General features: G+C 47.5%; 1 protein-coding gene across 7 annotated transcripts in view; it reads left to right on the top strand.

Annotated features, from left to right (window-relative positions):
- LOC141257345 (calpain-13-like) overlaps nucleotides 1–24,037 on the top strand; it is a 326,649-nt gene that overhangs the window by 107,605 nt on the left and 195,007 nt on the right. For all 7 annotated transcript variants that reach the window (XM_073671805.1, XM_073671804.1, XM_073671809.1 and 4 more), the window contains exons 6-7: nucleotides 9,414–9,588; nucleotides 11,241–11,315. In XM_073671805.1, the coding sequence (XP_073527906.1) occupies nucleotides 9,414–9,588; nucleotides 11,241–11,315 (250 nt within the window). The remainder of the gene's footprint in view (nucleotides 1–9,413; nucleotides 9,589–11,240; nucleotides 11,316–24,037) is intronic.

Below are 24,037 nucleotides of genomic sequence, written 5' to 3'. Positions count from 1 at the left end.
TCTGTTGGAAGACTATCGGGTTTAGAGCCCACTCTCCTTGTCTTAAAGTGTGGCGACTGAGGAAATCAGCTCTTGAATTTTCTACCCCCCAGATGAAAAGAGCACTGAGTAATGGGAGATGTTGTTCTGCTAGATGCACTTTTGCCACTACCATAAGGGAGCGAGATCTTGTTCCTCCCTGGTGATTTATATACGCCACTGTCGTCCGATTGTCGGACCTGATCTGGACATAGCGACCCTGTATGTGGGGAAGGAAGCCTATCAGGGATTTCTCCACTGCCAAAAGCTCTTTTAGGTTTGATGACGCTTCTTTTTCGTGACGTAGCCAGAGCCCCTGAACTGAGAGCTCTGCCAGATGACCCCCCCAGCCGGAGCCACTTGCATCTGTTGTAATTGTCTGGTCGACTGGTTTGGACTATTGTAAGCCTGCGGTCAGATTCTCCCTGTTTGTCCACCAGGAGAGGGAGTTTACTGTCTCCAAAGAAAGAGATAGTATTCTTCCTAAATGTCCGTTGAAGGATTTCTGAGCCGACAGGACCTCCCACTGAAGAAGCCTCATATGACTCTGGGCCCATTTGACTGCCGGGAGACAGGAAGTCATGGAGCCTAGTAGGGACATTGTGTCTCTCAAGGACATCACGGGAGACCTTATGGCCCTTGAGACCAGGCTGATTATTTTGCAAACCTTGTCTTCCGGGAGGAAACAGGATTGGCGTTGGGAATCTAGGGTCAAGCCCAGAAAGATCTGAGTCCTTGAGGGGGATAGCTTTGATTTTTGAATATTTATTAACCACCCCAGGTGATGTAAAGCTGTCCTGACCTCTAAAAGTTGAGAGGAACAGTGGTCCTCCGATTTCCCTATTATCAGAAGTCGTCCAGATAGGGAACAATCACCACGTTCTTGATTCGGAGAAAAGCTGTCACCTCCGCTATAACCTTTGTAAATACTCTCGGTGCTATCGAGAGTCCAAAAGGTAGGGCAGTGAATTGGAAATGTCTCAATTGCCCTTGGATGAACAGGGCTACCCTTAGGTACTTCCGGTAGTCTGGATGGATTGGGACGTGATAGTAGGCATCTTTTAGGTTGATGACCGCCATGAAACAATTGTGGTGTAAGAGTTTCACTGCAGAGTTCACTGATTCCATCTTGAAAGTCTGGTTGATTATCAGCTGATTTAGACTTTTGAGGTTGATAATGGTCCTTAAGGACCCATTTGGCTTTTTTATCACAAACAGGGGGGAATAAAATCCCCGTCCCCATTGTGAACTGGAATTTCGTGAAGGACCTGCTTGTTGACTAAGTCTAATACCTCTGATTCTAGAGCCATCTGCTCCTCCCTGGACTTCCTCCTGGAGGTGATCATGAAGGTTCGGTGAGGGACCTGACAGAAGCGTATCTTTAGGCCGTTCTTTATGATATCCAACACCCAGGGATTTGAAGTGATGGCTTCCCAAGCTGGGATAAAATGGGAAAGCCTTCCCCCGACCTCTAGCCTCGCGTCATTGGGGAGATTTTTTGGAACTGGAGGATGGTCCTCCAAACATGTAACCAGAGTCCTTTTTAGATCTGGGCTCCCATCTTTTCCTTTCTCCCGGAGGGCGACCCCGGTTAAATCTCTACCTCTGAAAATAGGACCTTTTTGTTTCCCCTGTGAACCCTGGGAAACCTCTCTTTCTGTCGCCGCCTTCTCCAAAAGCTCGTCCAGTTTTTGGCCAAACAAAAGTTTACCATCACAAGGAAGAGAACAAAGCTTATGCTTAGATTGTAGGTCTCCTGGGCAACCCTTGAGCCACAGGGCTCGTCTGGCAGCATTAGACAAATTCGCCGACCTGGCAGCGAGTTTAACTGAATCCGCTGAGGAGTCGGCCAAAAAAGCAGATGCTGCTTGTAGCAAAGGCAGATTGGAGAGGATTTTATCTCTGGACATCTTTTTATCCTTGAGCTGGTCTCCTAATTGCTGAAGCCACACCATAGGTGACCTAGCGACACAAGTGCCTGCTACTGCTGGCTTCAGGCCCCCTGCTGCTGCTTCCCAGGTGTGACGCAGGAAGGAATCCAGAGCATCCTTTAGGCTGCCAGAATCTTCCAGGGGTAGGGACGATCTTTTGGATGATCGGGCGACAGACCCGTCAACTTTAGGAATTTTGTCCCAGGACTCAGAGACACTATCCTCGAAGGGGTAACTCCTTTTAGAGGATGAGGGCAATACTCCTGATTTCTCCGGCTTCCTCCATTCCCGGTCTATAAGGGTCTGAATTTGGGGATTCACTGGAAAGGAGCGTCTCTTTTTTTCCTCCAGGCCTGCGAACATAATATCTTCCAGGGACCTGGCTGCCTTCTCCTCCCTCAATCCCATGGTAGATCTGACCGCTCTGACCAACTTGTCAGTATCCTCAATAGGGAAACAGGGCCAACCACTGTCTGATGAAGAGGAGGATGCCGAATCACTGAGGTAAAGATCCTCTGACTGGGAGGATAAATCATAGTCGGAGGAGATATCTTTATGGGATCTCTTTTTCCCCTTTAGTAAGCCTTTCAGGGAATCCTGGACCTTTGAACGGATTACGGACCTCAAATTAGAGGCGAAATCCGGGGTGCTCTCTGCTATGGTTTGGTTAATACAGCTTGCACAAAGCTGTTTCTGCCAATCTATGGAAAGGTGGGCCTGGCATAAGGCGCAAACCCTGTGCTTCTTTTTGGCGCTACTCTTCTTAGGTTCCTAAGGAATGAAGCACATAATAACTTTCCATTACTATTAAGTGACATTCACGAAGATCACTCACCCCTGAAGTCACAAAAGGGTACCGGATTTGGAGGCTGTGGCGGGACATAAGACGAATCCCTTCTGGATGGCCCTGAAGCGTCCGACACCTTACTCCTCCTGCTGCCGCTGCGGTTGCTGGAGCGGCCGTCCGTGTGCGAGGTGTCCGACTGCTTCTTCTGCTGGCGTTGATGCGGTGGAGGAGTCAGCTGCTGCTGCTGCTCTTGGCTGTCCTGGTCTGCCATAGCTGCTACACCCGAGCTTGAGTATAAGCAGTGCTTGTCAGGAGCCCCCCCACCTTAAATAGGGCACATCCGGACCTCCTCCGGTCCATGTGTCCTTCCCCCCTCCTGACACCCACCAGCCGATCTTTGAAAAAACCGGCCGGCAAGCGTTTACAGGGCGCCGCCATCTTGGTTCCGGGTGCCGCCCCCGACCTCATCGGGCACGCCTCTCCCAGCGTGCACCGCGCCGTGACGTCAGGCCCATCACACCCGGAAGATGCTGCTCGCGGCGTGCGACCAGCCAGGAGCCTGCGGCAGGGAGAGGACAGAGCAGCGGTCTGCGGAGAGCCGGAGCCCTCCTCACCGCCTGCGCCCTCTCGGACACGGCTCCAGGGAACCGCGGACGGTGCTTCTGGGACCCGGAACCCGGTGCACAGGCAGGTGCCCGCTCTTCCACACCGGAACGGGCACAGGTAAGAAGACACCTTTCTTCAGACAGGTTCCCATTAAGGACAGGAAACCAACTGAAGCGAGGGAGAGGTACCGCCCTTTTATTTCAGACAGTTTCCTGTCCTTGGTGGGGCGGATCCCTCTCTCAAGGTGTGCTGTCATGGGTGAGGGGAAAAAAGTAATTTTCTATTTTTGTGAGTTTCCCAGGGACTCGAACCTATAACCTCTATAATGGCAGGCAGGAGCTAAAGCTGTTGAGCCACAGGCTCTGGTGATGTCATGTTGAAAATTATGTATAGTTGATCTGTATTTCAATCACTAACCACACAGGCAGATTATACTGAGAAATAGAAATACATTAATAACAGTGTATTTTTATGTCTCTGTATCCTAGAGGGACAATTAAAGAAACCATTTTTTCTTCCTATAAAATTACTAAAAAAATAATGAAAAACAATTACATAAATGTCATTTTTACTGCACTTTTTAAAAAAAATAAACATCTCAAATTAGCAAATGACAGACATATTTGGTGTCCCTGTAATCGTAATCAACTGAGCAACACAGCGATCAGATTATTTACAGGGGATCGGTAAATGCCGTAAAAAAATGGTGTGATTGATATTTTTTCTTTATTAAATCCTTAAAAAAAGTAATAAAAATGTAATGCTGAGGCCATGTTTATACATAACGTAAATGCCACGTTTTTTCTTCTGTGTTTTTTTCTGCAGGTGTCCTCACCACACGAAATAATAATCTTCTCTGATTATTACATGTTTGCTGCATTTCTTTTATGCATTTCCCCCCATATTTAAAGTGTTTTTGGTGAAGATGTGAATCCACATATTTAATACAGAAAAGCTTTGATTGTCCTCTTAAAAATGCAAGGACAGCATTTTTTTTACATGCAGTTTTTCAGACTCCACATAGAAGCTTATATAGGAAAAAAAGCACCAAAACTGCACAATTCAGCAGCGTCTTTAGACATACTGAAGGTGGAGATTTCATGACATCACATCCACTTTGCTTGGACATTTAGACTATGTTGAGTAAATTCTGCCTATTTCCTGCTCCTTTTTTTGCACAGAAATTCTGCTGTGTTGAACAGTCCAAGCAAAGTGGATGTGATTACATGAAAATAGCACCCTCGGTACGACCAAAGACTGTGATGCTGAGTCACTACTCACGGACAAGCCGTGAGACAAGGTAATCATGAGGTCCGAGGTCAGATACCAGAAGGGCTCATGGTAAAGAGGAGCAAAACAAAGGCGTAATCAGGTAACAGTACGGGGTCAAATACAAGAAGGGTACGACAACACAAGGGAGTAAGAAAAATGGATAGTCAGAGGCCAAGTACCTGCAGTCAGAGAGTGTCAAGAGCGGAAGGAATAATCTACACAGATGGTCATGACAAATCCTAAATCCGGCAACAAGATCAGAGAAAGACACAATCTGACAAAGCACTAAGCACACACACCAAATAAAGCAAAGCTACATCTGACATTGAACTGCTCACAGCTAGCCAGTTATTAAGCTAGCAAATCACTGAGGGCAGGAGGCACCTGGGGAAACGCCCGCAGGCTAGGCCAGACCAGCAGGGCTGTCAATCAATATGCTGACAGCCCAGCACGCCCCAGCAATAGATTGGATAACTGGACTGTCACTCACAACCCTGACAATCCAGCACATTCCAGATCCCATGGGGTGGCTGAGCCATCACTCACAACATCCCTAGGCCACAGTAAGGATGAAAACGTGACAAAGACACTGCCGGACTGTGTGGTTTTGGTGCTTTTTTCTCTGAAGGCTTCTATGTGCAGCCTGTAAAAAAACGCATGTTAAAAACTGCAGATACTTTTTTAAGTGCAGAATCAAAACTTTTTGGTATTAAGAAAAAAAACATTAAAAACGCGGCTTCACATCTACACTGAAAATGTATCAAATAAGGGGGAAAAGACATAAAAATGCAGCAATAATCAGAGAAGATTGTTATTGTGTAGTTTGGTGCGGACACCTCAGGCGTCTGCTGAATGTCCCTCAGTGCCATTGCCCTTCTGACATCTCCTGCTAGAATAGAAAGAAATGGGTTGGGCAAAATTTGCCGCTATGCGCGACGCTTAATTTGTTCCTCTTTCTGTTCTTAAAAAGTTGGGAGGTTTGATATATATATATACTTATATTATGGCAGGCTGGGCGCTAACTAAAAGTTAAAGTCCTGACTCACCAGAGATGGGCCTAGTGCACAGCTCCTAACAAAACAATTGCAGAACACAGCAGTTTTCCCAGGAGCAGAAACAGAGAGCCATCTCCTTATGGACTCGCTGCCCTTATTTGTATTTCCTGTGATATAATCCAGAGCTACACTCACTATTCTGCTGGTGCAGTCACTGTGTGCATACATTACATTATTGATCCTGAGTTACCTCCTGTATTATACTCCAGAGCTGCACTCACTATTCTGCTGGTGCAGTCACTGTGTACATACATTACATTACTGATCCTTTACTGATCCTGAGTTGCCTCCTGTATTATACTTCAGAGCTGCACTCACTATTCTGCTGGTGCAGTCATTGTGTACATACATTACATTACTGATCCTGAGTTACCTCCTGTATTATACTCCAGAGCTGCACTCACTATTCTGCTGGTGCAGTCACTGTGTACATACATTACATTACTAATCCTGAGTTATATCCTGTATTGTACTCCAGAGCTGCACTCACTATTCTGCTGGTGCAGTCACTGTGTACATACATTTCATTACTGATCCTATACTGATCCTGAGTTACATCCTGTATTATCCTCCAGAGCTGCACTCACTATTCTGCTGGTGTAGACACTGTGTATGTACATTACATTTCTATTCCTGTACTGATCCTGAGTTACATCTGGGATTACACGTTATAGTTTATTAGAAACAGCAGGTGTCATTTTCACAGAGTCTTATAATTTGGGAGGTAGTTTGTTTTTCCACATAACATTGTACATTGCTTGGTGTAAATGTGATATTTTCCTAGACAGAGCCGCCATCAGGGCATTACTGCCCTTACTCCCGTATGGGGCCCGGTGACCAGAAGCAAAGAGCAGGGGCTTGGGCTTGGTCCAGGGCCCCCCTCTTGTGCTACTGCTCACCGGGCCCTGGGGTATAAGTTCTCGTGCCGGGGCCCCGCCGGAGGCTGCGTACATCTCCTCGGTGAAGGGACCTTAGGAGCTTTCACAGCCGTCAAGACTGAACGGCCGTGCATCTCCAAGGGAGTCCCTCCTCCCCTTCAGTGACACGCTGGTGAAGGAGAGGAGGGACACCCTTGGAGCTGAACGGCTCCAAGGGGGCGATGACGTCATCGCTTATGTGCCTGCATAGAGCTGGCTATGTATGTGATCTGGTATTCGATGGGAACTGTTAATGTGTGACTGGTGAGGACATGGTGCATAGTGGAGTTTTTCCAAGAGTGGGTGATGGGACTGTGGAAGGTTCGAGGGGTGGAGACTGAGCTGGGGTGGAGCCTGGGCGGAGTCTCAAGGGGGCTCAAAAATTTTGCCAGTATGGGACCCTGAAATTCCTGGTGGCAGCCCTGTTCCCAGAATGTATTTCATGAAAGCTGATCCCAAGTTCATTCATATTAGGGTTTCCTCATCCACCTTGTGTTTTAGTTATGGTAGTTATGTATGCAAATTGCGTCTTCAGAGAAAAAGAGGACTTGAACTCTATAGCGCCACCTATTGGAAGCAGCAATCCTACAAGTCACAATCAACCCTTTAACGAGTCGTGCAGTATAACTTCGGATAATAGCCAAATCAGAATCTCAGTTTGCAGACACGGTGTTTCGGGCTGTTGGCCCTCGTCAGTGCAAAGTATAAGAACTGATTTGGCTACATGATAGGCTCTGGACTGAGGTATGTACAGTACAGACCAAAAGTTTGGACACACCTACTCATTTAAAGATTTTTCTGTATTTTCGTGACTATGAAAATTGTACATTCACACTGAAGGCATCAAAACTTTGAATTAACACATGTGGAATTATATACTTAACAAAAAAGTGTGAAACAACTGAAAATATGTCTTATATTCTAGGTTCTTCAAAGTAGCCACCTTTTGCTTTGATGACTGCTTTGCACACTCTTGGCATTCTCTTGATGAGCTTCAAGAGGTAGTCACCGAAAAAGGTTTTCACTTCACAGGTGTGCCCTGTCAGGTTTAATAAGTGGGATTTCTTGTCTTATAAATGGGGTTGGGACCATCAGTTGTGTTGTGCAGAAGTCTGGTGGATACACAGCTGATAGTCCTACTGAAAAGACTGTTAGAATTTGTATTATGGCAAGAAAAAAGCAGCCAAGTAAAGAAAAACGAGTGGCCATTTTTACTTTAAGAAATGAAGGTCAATCAGTCCGAAAAAATTGGGCAAACTTTGAAAGTGTCCCCAAGTGCAGTTGCAAAAACCATCAAGCGCTACAAAGAAACTGTCTCACATGAGGACTGCCCCAGGAAAGGAAGACCAAGAGTCACCTCTGCTTCTGAGGATAAGTTTATCCGAGTCACCAGCCTCAGAAATCGCAGGTTAACAGCAGCTCAGATTAGAGACCAGGTCAATGCCACACAGAGTTCTAGCAGCAGACACATCTCTACAACAACTGTTAAGAGGAGACTTTGTGCAGCAGGCCTTCATGGTAAAATAGCTGCTAGGAAACCACTGCTAAGGACAGGCAACAAGCAGAAGAGACTTGTTTGGGCTAAAGAACACAAGGAATGGACATTAGACCAGTGGAAATCTGTGCTTTGGTCTGATGAATCCAAATTTGAGATCTTTGGTTCCAACCACCGTGTCTTTGTGCGACGCAGAAAAGGTGAACGGATGGACTCTACATGGCTGGTTCCCACCGTGAAGCATGGAGGAGGAGGTGTGATGGTGTGGGGGTGCTTTGCTGGTGACACTGTTGGGGATTTATTCAAAATTGAAGGCATTCTGAACCAGCATGGCTTCCACAGCATCTTGCCGCGGCATGCTATTCCATCCGGTTTGCGTTTAGTTGGACCATCATTTATTTTTCAACAGGACAATGACCCCAAACACACCTCCAGGCTGTGTAAGGGCTATTTGACCAAGAAGGAGAGTGATGGGGTGCTACGCCAGATGACCTGGCCTCCACAATCACCAGACCTGAACCCAATCAAGATGGTTTGGGGTGAGCTGGACCGCAGAGTGACGGCAAAAGGGCCAACAAGTGCTCAGCATCTCTGGGAACTCCTTCAAGATTGTTGGAAGACCATTTCCGGTGACTACCTCTTGAAGCTCCTCAAGAGAATGCCAAGAGTGTGCAAAGCAGTCATCAAAGCAAAAGGTGGCTACTTTGAAGAACCTAGAATATAAGACATATTTTCAGTTGTTTCACACTTTTTTGTTAAGTATATAATTCCACATGTGTTAATTCATGTACAATTCAATGTACAATTTTCATAGTCATGAAAATACAGAAAAATCTTTAAATGAGAAGGTGTGTCCAAACTTTTGGTCTGTACTGTATATATGCGGACAGTAAATTTCAACTCGCATATCTTCCCTATGATAACACTGAACACATTACACATGAACAGACATTGTCTTGCCATAAAACTTTGCATATGTGACTACTGACACCTCTTTAGAGATATTCTATTGCTACTTCCCCCACTGCGTAAACTTACTGTAAAGGAGTTGTTGACACATGACAGTGTTTCCTTGTGTGACATCTATCAGACTATCCGACAGCTGTTTTTTAGTATTCGAGTGCTATCCTGAGTGAACAAACCCTTTAAGCTGCGTACAGGTTCTCTCCAAAATGCTAGAGGCTGCCTTTTATTTTTTCTAATATTATGGGGCAGATCAGAGCCCCTTGAAGGGGGAAATATCATGATAGTTTTCCTGCGCATGACCTTGAAGCGCCTGGATACAATCATTTCCACCCCACAGCCTCTAATTTGCTACTTCTACTCTTCCAGGCTGCGAGGCTCCTACCAGAATTTGCACTGGGGAGTAATCTCAGAAGCAATGGTGGATTTTACAGGAGGGGTGCCGATGTATTTTAACATAACCAAATCCCCATTCGAACTGCAAAATGTTATATTAGGTGCCGCACGATCAGGATCGCTCATGGGGTGTGCAACACAAGGAGATGTGAGTATAAAGGAACTAATATAAATGTTCATAAGGTATCTGTTAAAAGTAATGGACTAAAAGTAGCAATTTAATTTAATGTGTCATAGGAATTTCAACTAAGGCAGATGTAAACTTGTAATAAAAACTAACAAGAAAGGTGTCCAAGCTCTCCTTGAATTTGGTTAGTTACAACATGTTGTGGCAGAGAATTTCATAGTCTCACTGCTCGTCTGGTAGAGAGCCCATCGTCTAACTGCTCATACATAAAGGATCCATTGTATCACTGCTCGAACAGAAGAGAATTCATAGTAACACAGCTCGTACAATAAATAATCTATAGTCTCATTAGTCATACAGTAAATAACCCATAGTCTCACTGCTCATACAATAAATAATCTATAGTCTCATTAGTCATACAGTAAAGAACCCATAGTCTCACTGCTCATACAATAAATAATCTATAGTCTCATTAGTCATACAGTAAAGAACCCATAGTATTGCTGCTCATACAGAATCCATAGTCTCATTGTCATGCAGTAAAGAATCCATAATCTCACAGCTCATACAGTTTAGAATCCATAGTCTTATTACTCATACAGTAAAGAACCTATTGTATTGGTGCTCATAAAGAATCCATAGTCTCACTGCTCATACAGTAAAGAATCCATAGTCTCATTGCTCATACAGTAAAGAATCCATAGTATTGTTGCTCATAAAGAATCCATAGTCTCACTGCTCGTACAGTAAAGAATCTATAGTCTCACTGCTCATACAGTAAAGAATCCATAGTATTGTTGCTCATAAAGAATCCATAGTCTCACTGCTCGTAGAGTAAAGAATCTATAGTCTCACTGTTTTTACAGTAAAGAATCTATAGTCTTACTGCTTGTGCAGTAAAGAATCACCATTTGTAATTATGAGTAAACCTTGTTTCCTCTTCACCTTTTCCCTTAATAAGCTTGTCCATTCTTCTCTGCACCAGCTCTAGTTCAGCCATATCTTTCTTATATACAGGTGCACAGTACTGTACACAGTATTCTACATGTGGCCGCACTAGTGACTTGTACAGAGACTTCAGTGTTATCTCCGCCTCTTTTAATGCATCCCATGACTTTATTTGCCTTGGCTGCAGCTACCTGGCATGGAGCAATAAAGTTGAGTTTGCCGTCCACCCATACACCCAAGTCTTTTCAGTAACAGTTTTACCCAATGTTTTACCATTTAGTACATAAATTATATATTTCATTTCCTCTGATCTTACATTTATCTATGTAAAACTTCAGTTGCCATGTCTCAGCCCAAGCCTCCAGCTACATAAATCCCTCTGTAATATTACGTTATCCTCCTATGTGTTGATTACCTTGCAGAGTTTAGTGTCATCTGCAAATATTGAAATTCTCTGTATGTCCTCTACCAAGTCATCAATAAATATATTAAAAAGAAGGATGCCCAGGAGTATCCTGGCAAAATGGTGTCAGTTGGCAAGTATGTGATTGACTGTGTGCTCTGGGCACTGCTGTATTGGCGGCCGGTTAAGAGAGATGGCGGTGGATCAGATTGGAACATTGAGTGCATCATGTCGCAATTCCTGATTAGTAAATTCATGTGCAAGCAATGATACGACATATAAATCAATCACATGTAAGATATTATACATTATTCTATTTCAGTTACCAACCGGAAATATTGTGCTGCCGAACGGCCTCATCAAGGGTCATGCCTACACTGTGACTGACAGCAAAAAGGTAAAAAACAGCCTCTGCGCATATCTGTCTGACACAGGTGACCAATTGCTCCAAATTAATGTATGGTGAAATCTGTGGGATCTGATAAGGGTGAATTGAATGGCTGCATTAGGTCCTGGGGCCTCAGGTGTGGTGTCCATCTTCTGCCTCTCCGGGCAGGCAAGGCTGACGTGACCCGTTTGGTCACAAATATAGCACTTACGGGAGTCAAATGCAGTCCAGGTGCTGGGAGATGGGGCAGAACCCCCTGAGGGCCGGCTGGCTGGAACACTGGGGATAGTTGTAGACTTACCCCCTTTCCAGCTGGCGGCAGCTGACTTCTGCACCTCTGGCGTACAGTTGGCCTCATAGGCATCTGCGATCTGGGGTGCTTTGGCGGCATCCTTCGGCTCCCGGTCAAGCACAAACTGTCGCACTTCCACCGGGCAAAGATGAAGAAACTGGTCCTTCACCAGTCCTTGGATCCACTGCTCAAAGTTGGTTCTGAGCCCATCCACCACGTCACTGTAGGTGTCATGTGGTCCACGTTGGAGGGCTCTGAACTTCTTCCGGTAAACCTCCGGAGTCAGCTACTACTTTTTTATCAGGGCCTGCTTGACGGCCTCATAGTCCCGATCTTGTTCTCGAGGGAGAGAAGCAAACACCTCCAGAGCTTTTCCTCGGAGCCCTGGAGTTAAGTACCTGGCCCACTGGTCCATGGGCAGCTGATACTGCCTGCAGGCCTTTTCAAAGCCTTGGAGAAATATGTCCAAGTCCCCATCCTTTTCCATTACAGGAAAATGCTCAGGATGGGGTTTAAAGCTGTTGGTGCTGTTGGACTCACGGGTCTGTGTGGTGGAGGTCTGCAGCAGGATCCGGGCTAACTCCAGCTGGTGCCGCTGCTCATCTTGCCACTTTCGCTCAGCAGCCTCTCGATCAGCTTGGGCCTGGCGCTCCTCTCGGTCAGCTCAGGCCTGGCACTCCTCTCAGTCAGCTTTAGCCTGGCGCTCAGCTCGCTCCTGGAACTTCAGGATTAGCTGAAGTTGTCCATCACGATCGTCTGCAGCGAGCTGCTCCAAGGCCATCTGCAGGTGGGGGTCCACACTACCCTGGCTGCAGGTATGGCTGGTAATCATAGGTGGGACTCCTGCAGCAGCACCATCCGGGCCTTGGCTGACCGCCCCATCATCAGGCTGTGCTGTCAGACAGGCTCTGCAGCACCTTGCAACAGTTCAGCAATCATTTGGGCCTTGGTTTTGCCTGTGGGGTCAATCTGTCCCAGCTCACAGAGGGCAGTGATAGTGGTCTTCGCCTGCTGGTGATACCAGGGCTCTCCACGTGTAGCCATTATTGCCAAATAAAACATAGGATAGAAAAACAAGAGAAGGGGATGGGATGTGTAGCGCCCCGAGGGTTCGGCCGCTACAGGGGTATTGCACCTCTGCCAGAAGTGTGATATTCCACTCCCGGGTAAGGATGGAGTATGGACCAGGGCTCAGTTAGCTGCATGCATCACACACACCCCATTTCCGGGGGACAGCTCAACGGTGCACGACAGACCATGTCCCTGGCTGGAGTGGGGAGGGGGGAGGAAATCCCAGTGATGTAGGAGCAGAAGGGGACGGCTTCTGGAGCATAGGAAGGAGCTCATTGGGTGCTGGTCACCTGAGCTCAGACACAGTGAAGCAGATAAAAAGGTGGGGGCCATCTTAGGAGGGAGTTCAGTTCAGAGTTCTGTGAGAGGAGAAGGCAGGGAGCAGAGCTGCTGCATGGGCTCTGCTCCCTGAGCAGGCCTAGCACAGAGGCCGGAGCCAGAAGGGAGAAGAGGAGAAGGAGAAGGAAGAAAGGTGGAGAGAAAGAGGAGTAGAAAGGCTCCAGAAACAAGAAGGCAGAAGGGACCCTAAGGACCAACGTGAAATCGGGTGATGGGTCAGGCAAAAAAAAGGTACCGGATCCCAAATTGGTGGAGGTAAATTATCCCTCAGCCAAGAATCGGAGGTCGTGATCATCACTTGGTGCGACCCCCTGCTAAACCTTGCTAGGAAGGCACCATATAGGATAGCGGGAAACGGGGCCTACGTTTACCCGCATAGATCCGCGGCAGCTGGACAAAAGCTTGGTCACTGGTGGGGCACGAACCAGAGGAAGGATAGAAGGGAGTCCTGTGCCATACTCCTGAATGGCCTGGGGGTTGACCGAGCCCCTCACCTGGTGGACGCAGCACGGCTCAGGCAGTCATTACCGGCGGACGTGACTTGGAGTATACGAACTGTGAGTAAAAGACCCTGGACTGCAACACGTTGTCTTTGCATTTCTTGCCGTGCCAGCACTACCGGTGCTGGGACGTCCTGCACCATCACTCCCACCATCTACACCTCGCTGCCCTGAGGCTACACTCCTCCCGTGGGGAGTCGTACTATTCCCTGCTGCACCCACAACACCAGCCTCAGCGGTCTGCACTGCAGCGGCGGTTAGCCCTGACCGCAATCCACGGGTGGCGTAGTCGGACATTACCTAAAACATATAAAAGACTGCCACTGGTCTGACCACCCTGAGCCACGGGACCGGGTCACCACTACTACTCCCAGCATTGCCCTGAAGCCCGGTCCCGAGTGCCCCGCGGTCCAGGGGGCGAGTCAGCTTTGGCGTAGTCGGCAGAATAGTGACCAACCCGCCACAAACGGGTATTGCGTGCCTGAAAAAGACTGTACATTTACCTGAAAAAGAGATTTCCCGCCATCCGGAGGCGTTTCCCGCCATCTTCAGCCGTTTTCCCCACATGGGACGCCGCGCGGGAAGAAGCGGGGCGTGGACGTCAAAAACGCGCGAAGTCCGAAGCCCCGCCTCACGCGCTGACGCCGCACAAAGTCCTGGAAGGAGCCCAGCGAGCGCTGACGTCAGCAGCGCGCGACGCCAGGTCCTCAACGCAGACCATCGTCAGTAGAGCCGCGGCCTACAGAAGAGGATCGCCAGAAGGTAGGCCACGGTTAACCAGGGGGGAGGAAGACATCAGGAACGGAGAGCCAGATGGCGGACCGGCAGCAGACTAAGCTGCCCAGCATCGGCAGTGCCCAAGCCGTCGCGGGCGCCGACAAACGCCAGGAGAAGACGCGTGACACAGGAGCGGTGGCGGGAGCAGGTAACAGGAATCTCCCGGTCCCGGACGCTGCCAGCGTCAGCCTGCTCCCGGGCCCCCTGATGGAGCCGCTGATCCCAGGCGTCATCAACAGCGGCCCTCTCCAGGCCCCGCCACAAGGCCCACTCCACCGCGGTGCAAGGGGCTGGTATGCCCTCAACATCCACCGGGTGGGCGCAGAGAGTCACACTTCAGAGGGCCCGGACGGGTCTGAAGACCACCGCTATGAGGAACAAGGCGTGCATGAAAGGTATCGCTACCAGTGAACAGTAGCATACCATTGTGTATAGTTACCCGACAGGGTACATGGGACTGTTTCAAATTTGAGTGTGGTCCCCGTTGGGACTGTTATGGGACTGTTACCTGCTAAAGTTGTCCCCTTCCCCAAGTTACCTGGCTGAGGATGAGAGCAGCCATCCCTTTTCCTTTACCTGGCTGAGGACTGAGAGCAGCCATTCCCCTTCCCAAAACTGGCCGAGGACTGAGAACGGCTGTCCTTGTAAATAGTTGCGCTTCCTAAAGCGCCCCCTACTGGTTTTATAAAAGAACTGCAACGTCTACCTCAAGACAAGTTTGCTAGAGTGTTGCACCTTTAAGAAGAATGAACACCTGGTCGCAAGTTGCACCGCGGCCAGTACCCAAGAATATGTCTTACTTAAAAATGTTTTATATGAAGGGTTTTACATGCTGCTATATGATAATGCAAATGTTTTATATGATGTTTTATGTAACAAAAGAGTTCCGGTAGTATTAACAGTGACTAAGAAAAGTGTTTCCCATAAAGGGAATTGAACAATGTCGTCCTTTTTCTAATGTGAAAAGTTTTGAAAAAGTTTTGCATGTCTTGTAATCAAATGTCTTTACTCTTTTCCAGCCCGAGGGCGTGCTGTGGTTTACCGGGGGGGAATGTAGCGCCCCGAGGGTTCGGCCGCTACAGGGGTATTGCACCTCTGCCAGAGGTGTGATATTCCACTCCCGGGTAAGGATGGAGTATGGACCAGGGCTCAGTTAGCTGCATGCATCACACACACCCCATTTCCGGGGGACAGCTCAACGGTGCTCCCATTTATACAGCAATGCAGGCACGACAGACCATGTCCCTGGCTGGAGTGGGGAGGGGGAAGGAAAACCCAGTGATGTAGGAGCAGAAGGGAACGGTTTCTGGAGCATAGGAAGGAGCTCATTGGGTGCTGGTCACCTGAGCTCAGACACAGTGAAGCAGATAAAAAGGTGGGGGCCATCTTAGGAGGGAGTTCAGTTCAGAGTTCTGTGAGAGGAGAAGGCAGGGAGCAGAGCTGCTGCATGGGCTCTGCTCCCTGAGCAGGCCTAGCACAGAGGCCGGAGCCAGAAGGGAGAAGAGGAGAAGGAGAAGGAAGAAAGGTGGAGAGAAAGAGGAGTAGAAAGGCTCCAGAAACAAGAAGGCAGAAGGGACCCTAAGGACCAACGTGAAATCGGGTGATGGGTCAGGCAAAAAAAGGGTACCGGATCCCAAATTGGTGGAGGTAAATTATCCCTCAGCCAAGAACCGGAGGTCGTGATCATCACTTGGTGCGACCCCCTGCTAAACCTTACTAGGAAGGCACCATATAGGATAGCGGGAAATGGGGCCCACGTTTACCCGCATAGATCCGCGGCAGCTGGACAAAAGCTTGTTCACTGGTGGGGCACGAACCAGAGGAAGGATAGAAGGGAGTCCTGTGCCATACTCCTGAATGGCCTGGGGGTTGACCGAGCCCCTCACCTGGTGGACGCAGCACGGCTCGGGCAGTCATTACCGGCGGAAGTGACTTGGAGTATACGAACTGTGAGTAAAAGACCCTGGACTGCAACACGTTGTCTTTGCATTTCTTGCTGCGCCAGCACTACCGGTGCTGGGACATCCTGCACCATCACTCCCACCATCTACACCTCGCTGCCCTGAGGCTACACTCCTCCCATGGGGAGTCGTACTATTCCCTGCTGCACCCACAACACCAGCCTCAGCGGTCTGCACTGCAGTGGCGGTTAGCCCTGACCGCAATCCACGGGTGGCGTAGTCGGACATTACCTAAAACATATAAAAGACTGCCACTGGTCTGACCACCCTGAGCCACGGGACCGGGTCGCCACTACTACTCCCAGCATTGCCCTGAAGCCCGGTCCCGAGTGCCCCGCGGCCCAGGGGGCGAGTCAGATGCAACGGCTACACGTATAGTAATGTACCAGATAAAAAATGTTAAAACACAGAGTCTGATTTCTTAAAACTTTGCACAGAATTCTCTCAAGAACCGTGCAAGTTTTCAGTGACAGGAATGATTGCTCAATCCAGCCACTGATGTTCTGTAATATCCCTCCGCTTGCCACCAATTTGTCAGGGATCACCACAGGGACGACACCGGGGAGATCACGCAATATCTCATCATGCCGTCATGCTGTCAGTATTTCGTCCGGAATCGCGAGCACACGATCCAGACTACTCACTCCTTGGGCATCGGCGAGCACGCAGAAAGCATATGGCGTCACTCCTCCGAATTCTAGCTCCAGGAATATGTGTGTACGCCCCGTACGGTTGCTGCCAGCTGCACGAAAGCCCAATTATTAATTTTTTTAACTTCCACCATCGGCCAAGTTTGAAATATAATACAGGCCTGGCCAGACACCTGCTTTTTGATAGCGTATATGACTTTGGGGAAGGGAACGATTATCGGACAAAAGAAACAGAACTATTACATTTTATATGTAATCCAAAAGGGAGGCAGTGTTTAGGAAAAATATATACACATGGATGTGACAAAGGAGACCTTAAAATACATAAGCAGTTACATAAAATAAAAAGGATAAAAGAAGACAACTTACTCTATAAAGATCGCTGATCGATTCAATATAGGTGGAGGGCAGACGCTCAGTTTAAACTGTTAGCGAAAAGGGTCCTGCGCTATGAGAGACATATACTCCCAGGCAAAGAACACGGCTTCAGCCTCCACAAACTATTTTATGCTGAAGGGAGAGACCCCCCTGTGATGACATTACAGGGGCTGGGCTCCGCCCTTCAGATTTGTATTAAAAACCTGTTTTTTGGGATAACTCATCTCGCGTTGATCCCAGAAGCCCAAAAGTGATATCATATTTTCTATCATGATTTACCTTCATGTAGAGACCACACATCGCATAGTTGCAGTCTGCTATCCTGGTGTTTTTGCGCTACAGCTCCCTGATTCTGCTTACAGCCATGGAAAACTATGGATACATTCCTCGGCTGTCTCTGCCACTAAAAATATAGGTCCCATTATTGTCGGACGTATGAAACTTACAATATTTCATATTTTGTTTTGGAGTCAAAGTGTCTATAAATGTCTGTTTGAAGCTCATGAAACAAGTTTTCCCTCTTACATGCAAATTATTGCAATCCTGCCACTAATTACCCCCTGCATGTGCCAGGGACAAGATGCTCGCATTTCAAGTAGCTTGGTGGCACCTCTTGGCTGACAGGAGGTTGTTTAAGGCCTTACTCTGCACGCTTTGTGCTTAGATTTTTTATGGAGACAGCTTTGTACTGACAAAAGGGAGAAATGGTCAATATCCATGTCAGGGAAATATGGAAGAACATTTTCCTGACATCAATATCTCCCTGACACAGTGTAAGATCCCCAATATGACAATGCCTGTAGTTTACTAGTTAAATCCTGCTGACAGGTTCCCTTTAACAACTTGGTAATAAAAATTTGGTTTGTGGCACTGCTTGTAACATATTTTTTTACATCAATGGATCTATGCAAGAGCTTTCTTTTTTTGTGTGGGAAGTAAATGTTATAGGTACTATTTTAGGGTTTTTACAACAATTTGACCACTTATTATTGCACTTTTAATGGACGGTGCAAATGCAATTCTGGTGTTTTGTTTTTGTTTACTCTGGTTACCATATGGATCAATTATTTTTAATTCTTCAGAGACTGGACTTTTATGGGTGAAACATATGAAATATATTTATTTTTTTCTAATTTTTTTTTCTGATTGGAAAAAAAAAGTAATTTAAACTTTTACGTTTTCTTTTCAATTTTTCAAAACTTTGTTTTTTAATATTTTTTGCTTATTTTCTTACTTCCCGTAGGGGTTTTGAACCTGCTATTATTTGATCGCTTGCGCTATATACTCTTACAGGCTGATGTTGGCTATGCGACACAGCTGACATCAGCCGGGTGTGAAGCAAGCTCATCTCTTGGGCCTGCTCCATACACCACATAGCGACTTGTGATAAAAATGTACATCATAGGTTATTAAAGGATTAATCCCAAATGGACCAATGTCTTTATATTGTAAATTCAATAATATTCATTTTAGAGGAGTAGCCTAACTAGGTTAGCTCCCCTTGCACTGAAAGGTAGTTGATATTAGAAATTGTAAGATTCCTGGTGCCTAATTATGTTCTTTCTTAAAGTGTTAAGAGACTACATTTATCTAAATTTTTAATATCTCTTCCAAGTTATGATATACGAACCTGTACCTCTTTTTTACACATAATATTTTTTATGTGAACATTAATCATCTTACCATAGTAAAATGACAATGTAAATATTTAAGGGTAAAATACTTTTTCTTCTCTTAGAATCACTAAATTTGTGAGCTACTTTTAAGAACTGACATACAAAATACTTGTTACTTTTATACATCCTATTTATTTGTATACCTAACCATAGATTTTTTTTTCAGTGATTGGCGATATTGAGATTGAACAGCCATTTCATGTAAATTAGATGCTGTCTAGGAATCATGCTTGGGGTATCCCACTTTCCAGCATGATAATTGTCATTTAATGCCAAATACACCCATTTTTTGGGGGGTGGGGTGTTCTATTAGTGTAACCCAATGTTCCCAAAATCTAGAAAAAAAACGTATGAAACCACAAGCCTAGATCATCTTATTAGTCTGGGATTTAGTTAATAATGTCACTTGATTTGTTCAAAAAGCTGTATTGTACCCCCACTCACCCCACCCCTCCCCGATTTTTCATTCTTTTTGAGTGCCCCTGTTGTTTGAACTACCCTATTGGGATGTGGTTTAAAATGATAACTTTGGGCTAGGAATGGGGTATTCCAAGTAGTGAATTTCCTGCAAGTAACTCCTGTCCATGTTTATATACTGTATCAATAGATCAGGGAAATTAATTTCTACTTCATTTACTGTCACAAAAAAATTGGCATCATTACAATTGTTGTTGGGTCTCTGTAAATACCGTAAAACCACTGTCAATAAATATATACAAACAACGTACATATGCAAATTTATGATATTGCTTTCAAGAATAGACAAGTGCTGTTTCCCAATATCGCAGGTGAAGGCACCCATATGATGGCGTAGAATGTGTGCCCATTGCGGTGCCTGCCACTTGAAGGTAATATTTGCCATTAAATAAAAACAATTGTAAGTCAATATATTTAGGCAATTTAAAGTAGCTTTCATTTGGCTATTATAGTGGGTTTTGAGTGCTATATGGCAGCGCTGTTTTTTATGCACTAAACTGTAAAATACTTTTTGCTGTTGTAAGGTAGCGCTATTCATCACGCTGGGGGCACTCGCTTCACTGGGTCAATCAAAGCACACATGCAATGTTTTTTTCGGTAATTCACAGTACAGCAGTTTATTACATCTCATAAACCGCTCATAACATAGTCCATCTCAGTGGCTCACCGACATGTTACACATAATATCCCTGAGCCTTTCTAGTGACAGACATGCCCACTTGGCTCCAGATACAGCCTTCAGCAAGGTAACAATATCAATGTCCACATCAAGCAGCGTTTTTACCTTTGCCGGGTAGTAGCTGCTTCAGTCAGCTCGATTCTGCCACAGCTGGGGCTTTAAGGCTTCCCAGATGGGGCCTCCGCACTTCTCTTCTCGGACTGCTCCCATCTCTGCGCTAACCCGTAAGGGAGCAAATCCCAAGGTATGGCCGTCGGAAGCTGAGGAGGCCTTCCTCTCCTTAAAGCAAGCCTTCTCCTCTGCCCCAGTACTGCACCGTCCAGACTGCAACAAACAGTTCTTCCTGGAGGTTGATGCTTCCTCCTCCGGAGCCGGAGCAGTGCTCACCCAAAAATCTTCATCCGGGAGAATGGTAACCTGCGGCTTCTTCTCCAAACTCTTCTCCTCGTCTGAGCACAACTACTCCATAGGAGACCGAGAACTGCTAGCCATCAAATTGGCGCTGGAGGAGTGGCGTTACCTGCTTGAATGTGCTCCATACCCAGTGATCATCTATACTGATCACAAAAATCTTGCATATCTCCAGAATGCCAAAAGACTCAATCCGCGTCAGGCCCGGTGGTCTTTGTTCTTTGCTCGCTTCGACTTTATTCTACATTTCCGCCCGGCGGACAAGAATGTTAAAGCTGTCGCCTTGTCCCGATCCTTCCTGTCCTCCGATCTAGAGGAGGAACCTACGCACATCATCGACCCCTCCAAAGTAATGAGTATGGCCCCCTTAGATCTGACTCGTCTCCCACCCGGTAAGACGTTTGTAGCAGTTCCAGATCGGGAGAAGATTCTTCACTGGGGTCATTCATCTAAACTAGCCAGCCATGCCGGTCAGAAGAAGACTTTCCTGCTCATTACCCGGCATTACTGGTGGCCCACCCTGCGCAAGGACGTAGTTGACTTCGTCTCGGCCTGTTCATCTTGTGCCCGCAACAAAGTTCCCAGACATCTTCAAGCCGGTCACCTCCTGCCTCTTCCCGTACCTGCTGCCCCTTGGCAACACATTGCTATGGACTTTATTACAGATCTCCCTGTTTCTGCCGGCTGTACAGTCATTTGGGTGGTCGCCGACCGCTTTTCTAAAATGGCCCACTTCATTCCTCTGCCTGGTCTCCCGTCTGCATCAGAGCTGGCTAAAAACTTCTTCCTTCACATTTTCCGTCTCCATGGCCTACCCCTCCATATTGTGTCGGATCGAGGGGTTCAGTTCACCTCACGCTTCTGGAGAGCTACGTTTAAGCTGCTGGATGTCACCTGGATTTCTCCTCCGCTTACCATCCACAGTCCAATGGCCAAGTGGAGCGTATGAACCAGATCCTTACCAGCTACCTCCGGCACTTTGTTAATGCCCACCATACCGATTGGGTGGACCTCCTACCATGGGCCGAATTCTCCTACAACAACCATGAGAGCGAATCAACTTCCAAGTCCCCGTTCTTTGTAGTCTATGGTCAACATCTCCGGATTCCGTTTCCCGTCTCCGCTCCTGTGGACAACCCTGCCGGAGAGTCTCTGGTCAGCGAATTTTCCACCATTTGGGAGAGTACTAGGTCCGCACTTCTTCAGTCCTCCGAGCGGATGAAGAGATATGCTGACAAGCGACGTCTGGATCCACCTCAATTCCGTCCGGGCGACAAGGTTTGGCTCTCCTCCAAACATGTTTGGCTCAAAATACCCTCCTACAAGTTGGGTCCTCGGTTCATCGGTCCATTTGAAGTCCTCAAACAAATCAACCCAGTGGCCTACAAATTAAAACTCCCGGCCACCTTACTGATTCCCAACTCCTTCCATGTATCTCTCCTCAAACCTGTTGTGTTTAATTATTTTTCCAACAATCCAGGTACTCCCCCTGATCCGGTTTCCGCCGAGGACGTTTTTGAGAGAGAGAACATTCTGGCCACCTAGAGGGTAAGAGGAAAAACCTTTTTTTCTGGTGGATTGGAAGGGGTTTGGCCCAGAGGAGAGAACTTGGGAACCCAGGGAGAACATTCATGTCCCGCTTCTTCTTGAAAAATTTCTTTCTGGCCTAAAAAAGAGGGGGCGTAAGGGGGGGGGTACTGTAGCATCGGCGTCTCTGCCCTCTGCCAGGCAGAGACGCCGTCCCTCTCACCGCCGCGCTCCCTGCCCGGCATCCTCCAGCGCTCCTCTTCCTGCTTCTGCTGCCGGAGGAGTCCCCGGCCAATTGCCGGAGGTCCTCCCATATATAAGGCAAAATGGAGGTGCCCGAGCAATAGTTGATGCACAGTGTACTTACCTCTGCTTCAGCCCTCAGGTCCCGCTGCTAGCCTATCAGTAAAGTCCGCCAGCCTGACTACTCTCCAGCCTGACAGTCTGTCTTCCGTTCAGTCCACCAGTATGTCTATGGGCTTTGCCCGCCTGCTTACCTGGGAGCACCTGCCTGTTACCTGTCAGCCTACCTGGAGGCTCCCACCTGTCACTTGCCGTGACCACCTGTCTGCCTACCCGGAGGCTCCTGCCCGTCACTTGCCGTGACCACCTGACAGCCTACCTAGAGGCTCCCGCCTGTCACTTGCCGTGACCACCTGACAGCCTACCTAGAGACTTCCGCCTGTCACCTGCTGTCTCTGCCAGTTCATCTACCCGGACCTCTCGTCAGCCTGCCTGCTGTGCCCATCTGCAGTATTGGTCAGTCTCTGCCATCTGACCTGTGGGAGTCACCTGCTCTCTTACAAGGTCGTCCCCAGAGTAGCACCTGGCCCCTCTGCTCGGTCCCTCCCTGGTCACGGAGTCGTTAGCCGACGTACGACCAGGGTCGGTCCGAGTTGATACTTAGTTACGCCCCTCTGGGTCCCTCTTGCACCGCAGCACAGAGGTTCCACCACCCGGATCCGTAAGAATATCTGGTGCATTCTTCTCTCAAATCTTCGGGTACATCTATGAGACACTTGTACCGAGACGTTTCTGTCTCACCAGTGGTCTCCAAATGATCATCTGGCTCAGGTTTCAGGGACAACTGACTTTCAGCTTCTTCACCCTGTATGCTTCCCCTGAGCTGACTCGCAGCTATGAATTCAAGAATTCTCATCTTGACCACTTCCATTTCACACTTACCTTCTTTTAACACTCTCTCAAGCTTCTCTTGCTTCAAATGGGCTTGGAGCGTCTCCTTGAGCTCCTTGATCTCGGCTCTTACATCCACCGAATCATCCAAGCTCGCATTATTCGAAGAGGCATTTGCTTCATACCTCCCTTCTCTGATGGACTCCTCCATCCTGCAGATTCTATCCTTAAGGCACGTCTCTGCCTTCTGGAGATCATCACAGAACGTCTTCAGCTCCTTCACCTGAGCTTCCAGACCTAGGGTCTTTCTGTGGAGATCATCATTCTCATCACGGGTGTCCTGCAGAGTGGTCTCAACCCCTTGGCGCATGAGCTCTGCATCCGCCTTATCATCCTCTAGTTTTTCCTTAACCTTGAGGAGATCCTCATAGTCTCTCTTAATTTGTTGCAGTTCCCCACTGAGTTCAACATACTCCTTCTTGGATTCACATAGCTCTTTCTTCACTTGGTACAGCTCTAACCGTACCAGGGAGAAACGATCTTTCACCTCGCACAACTCATCTTCTCACTCCGCTTTGTCAAGCTCCAATTGAGAAACCTCCTCTTTATTTCTCTGGAACATTTCTTTCCATTTGTTGATTTCCTCGCTGCTTTCTTCCAGTTCCCGCTGCAAGTTCCTCACAACCTGGTTTATTTTCTGCCGTTCAGACTCCAGGTTCAGCTGGTCTGAGGACCCGTTCTCCAGGTTTTTCCTTAGTTGCTGCACATCACTCTGACACTGCTGCCTGACAGGCTCCAGCTCTTGGTCATGACTGGCCGCCTCCTCTTTCAGGGCTGTCGGATACTGATCCTTCTGTCT

This window comes from Phyllobates terribilis, unplaced genomic scaffold (assembly GCF_046119375.1).
Source record: "Phyllobates terribilis strain yellow unplaced genomic scaffold, ASM4611937v1 Scaffold_3__8_contigs__length_932513732, whole genome shotgun sequence".
NCBI lineage: Eukaryota > Metazoa > Chordata > Amphibia > Anura > Dendrobatidae > Phyllobates > Phyllobates terribilis.
Note: the sequence above shows the minus strand (reverse complement) of the source record. Positions and strands in the feature narration are given on the sequence as shown.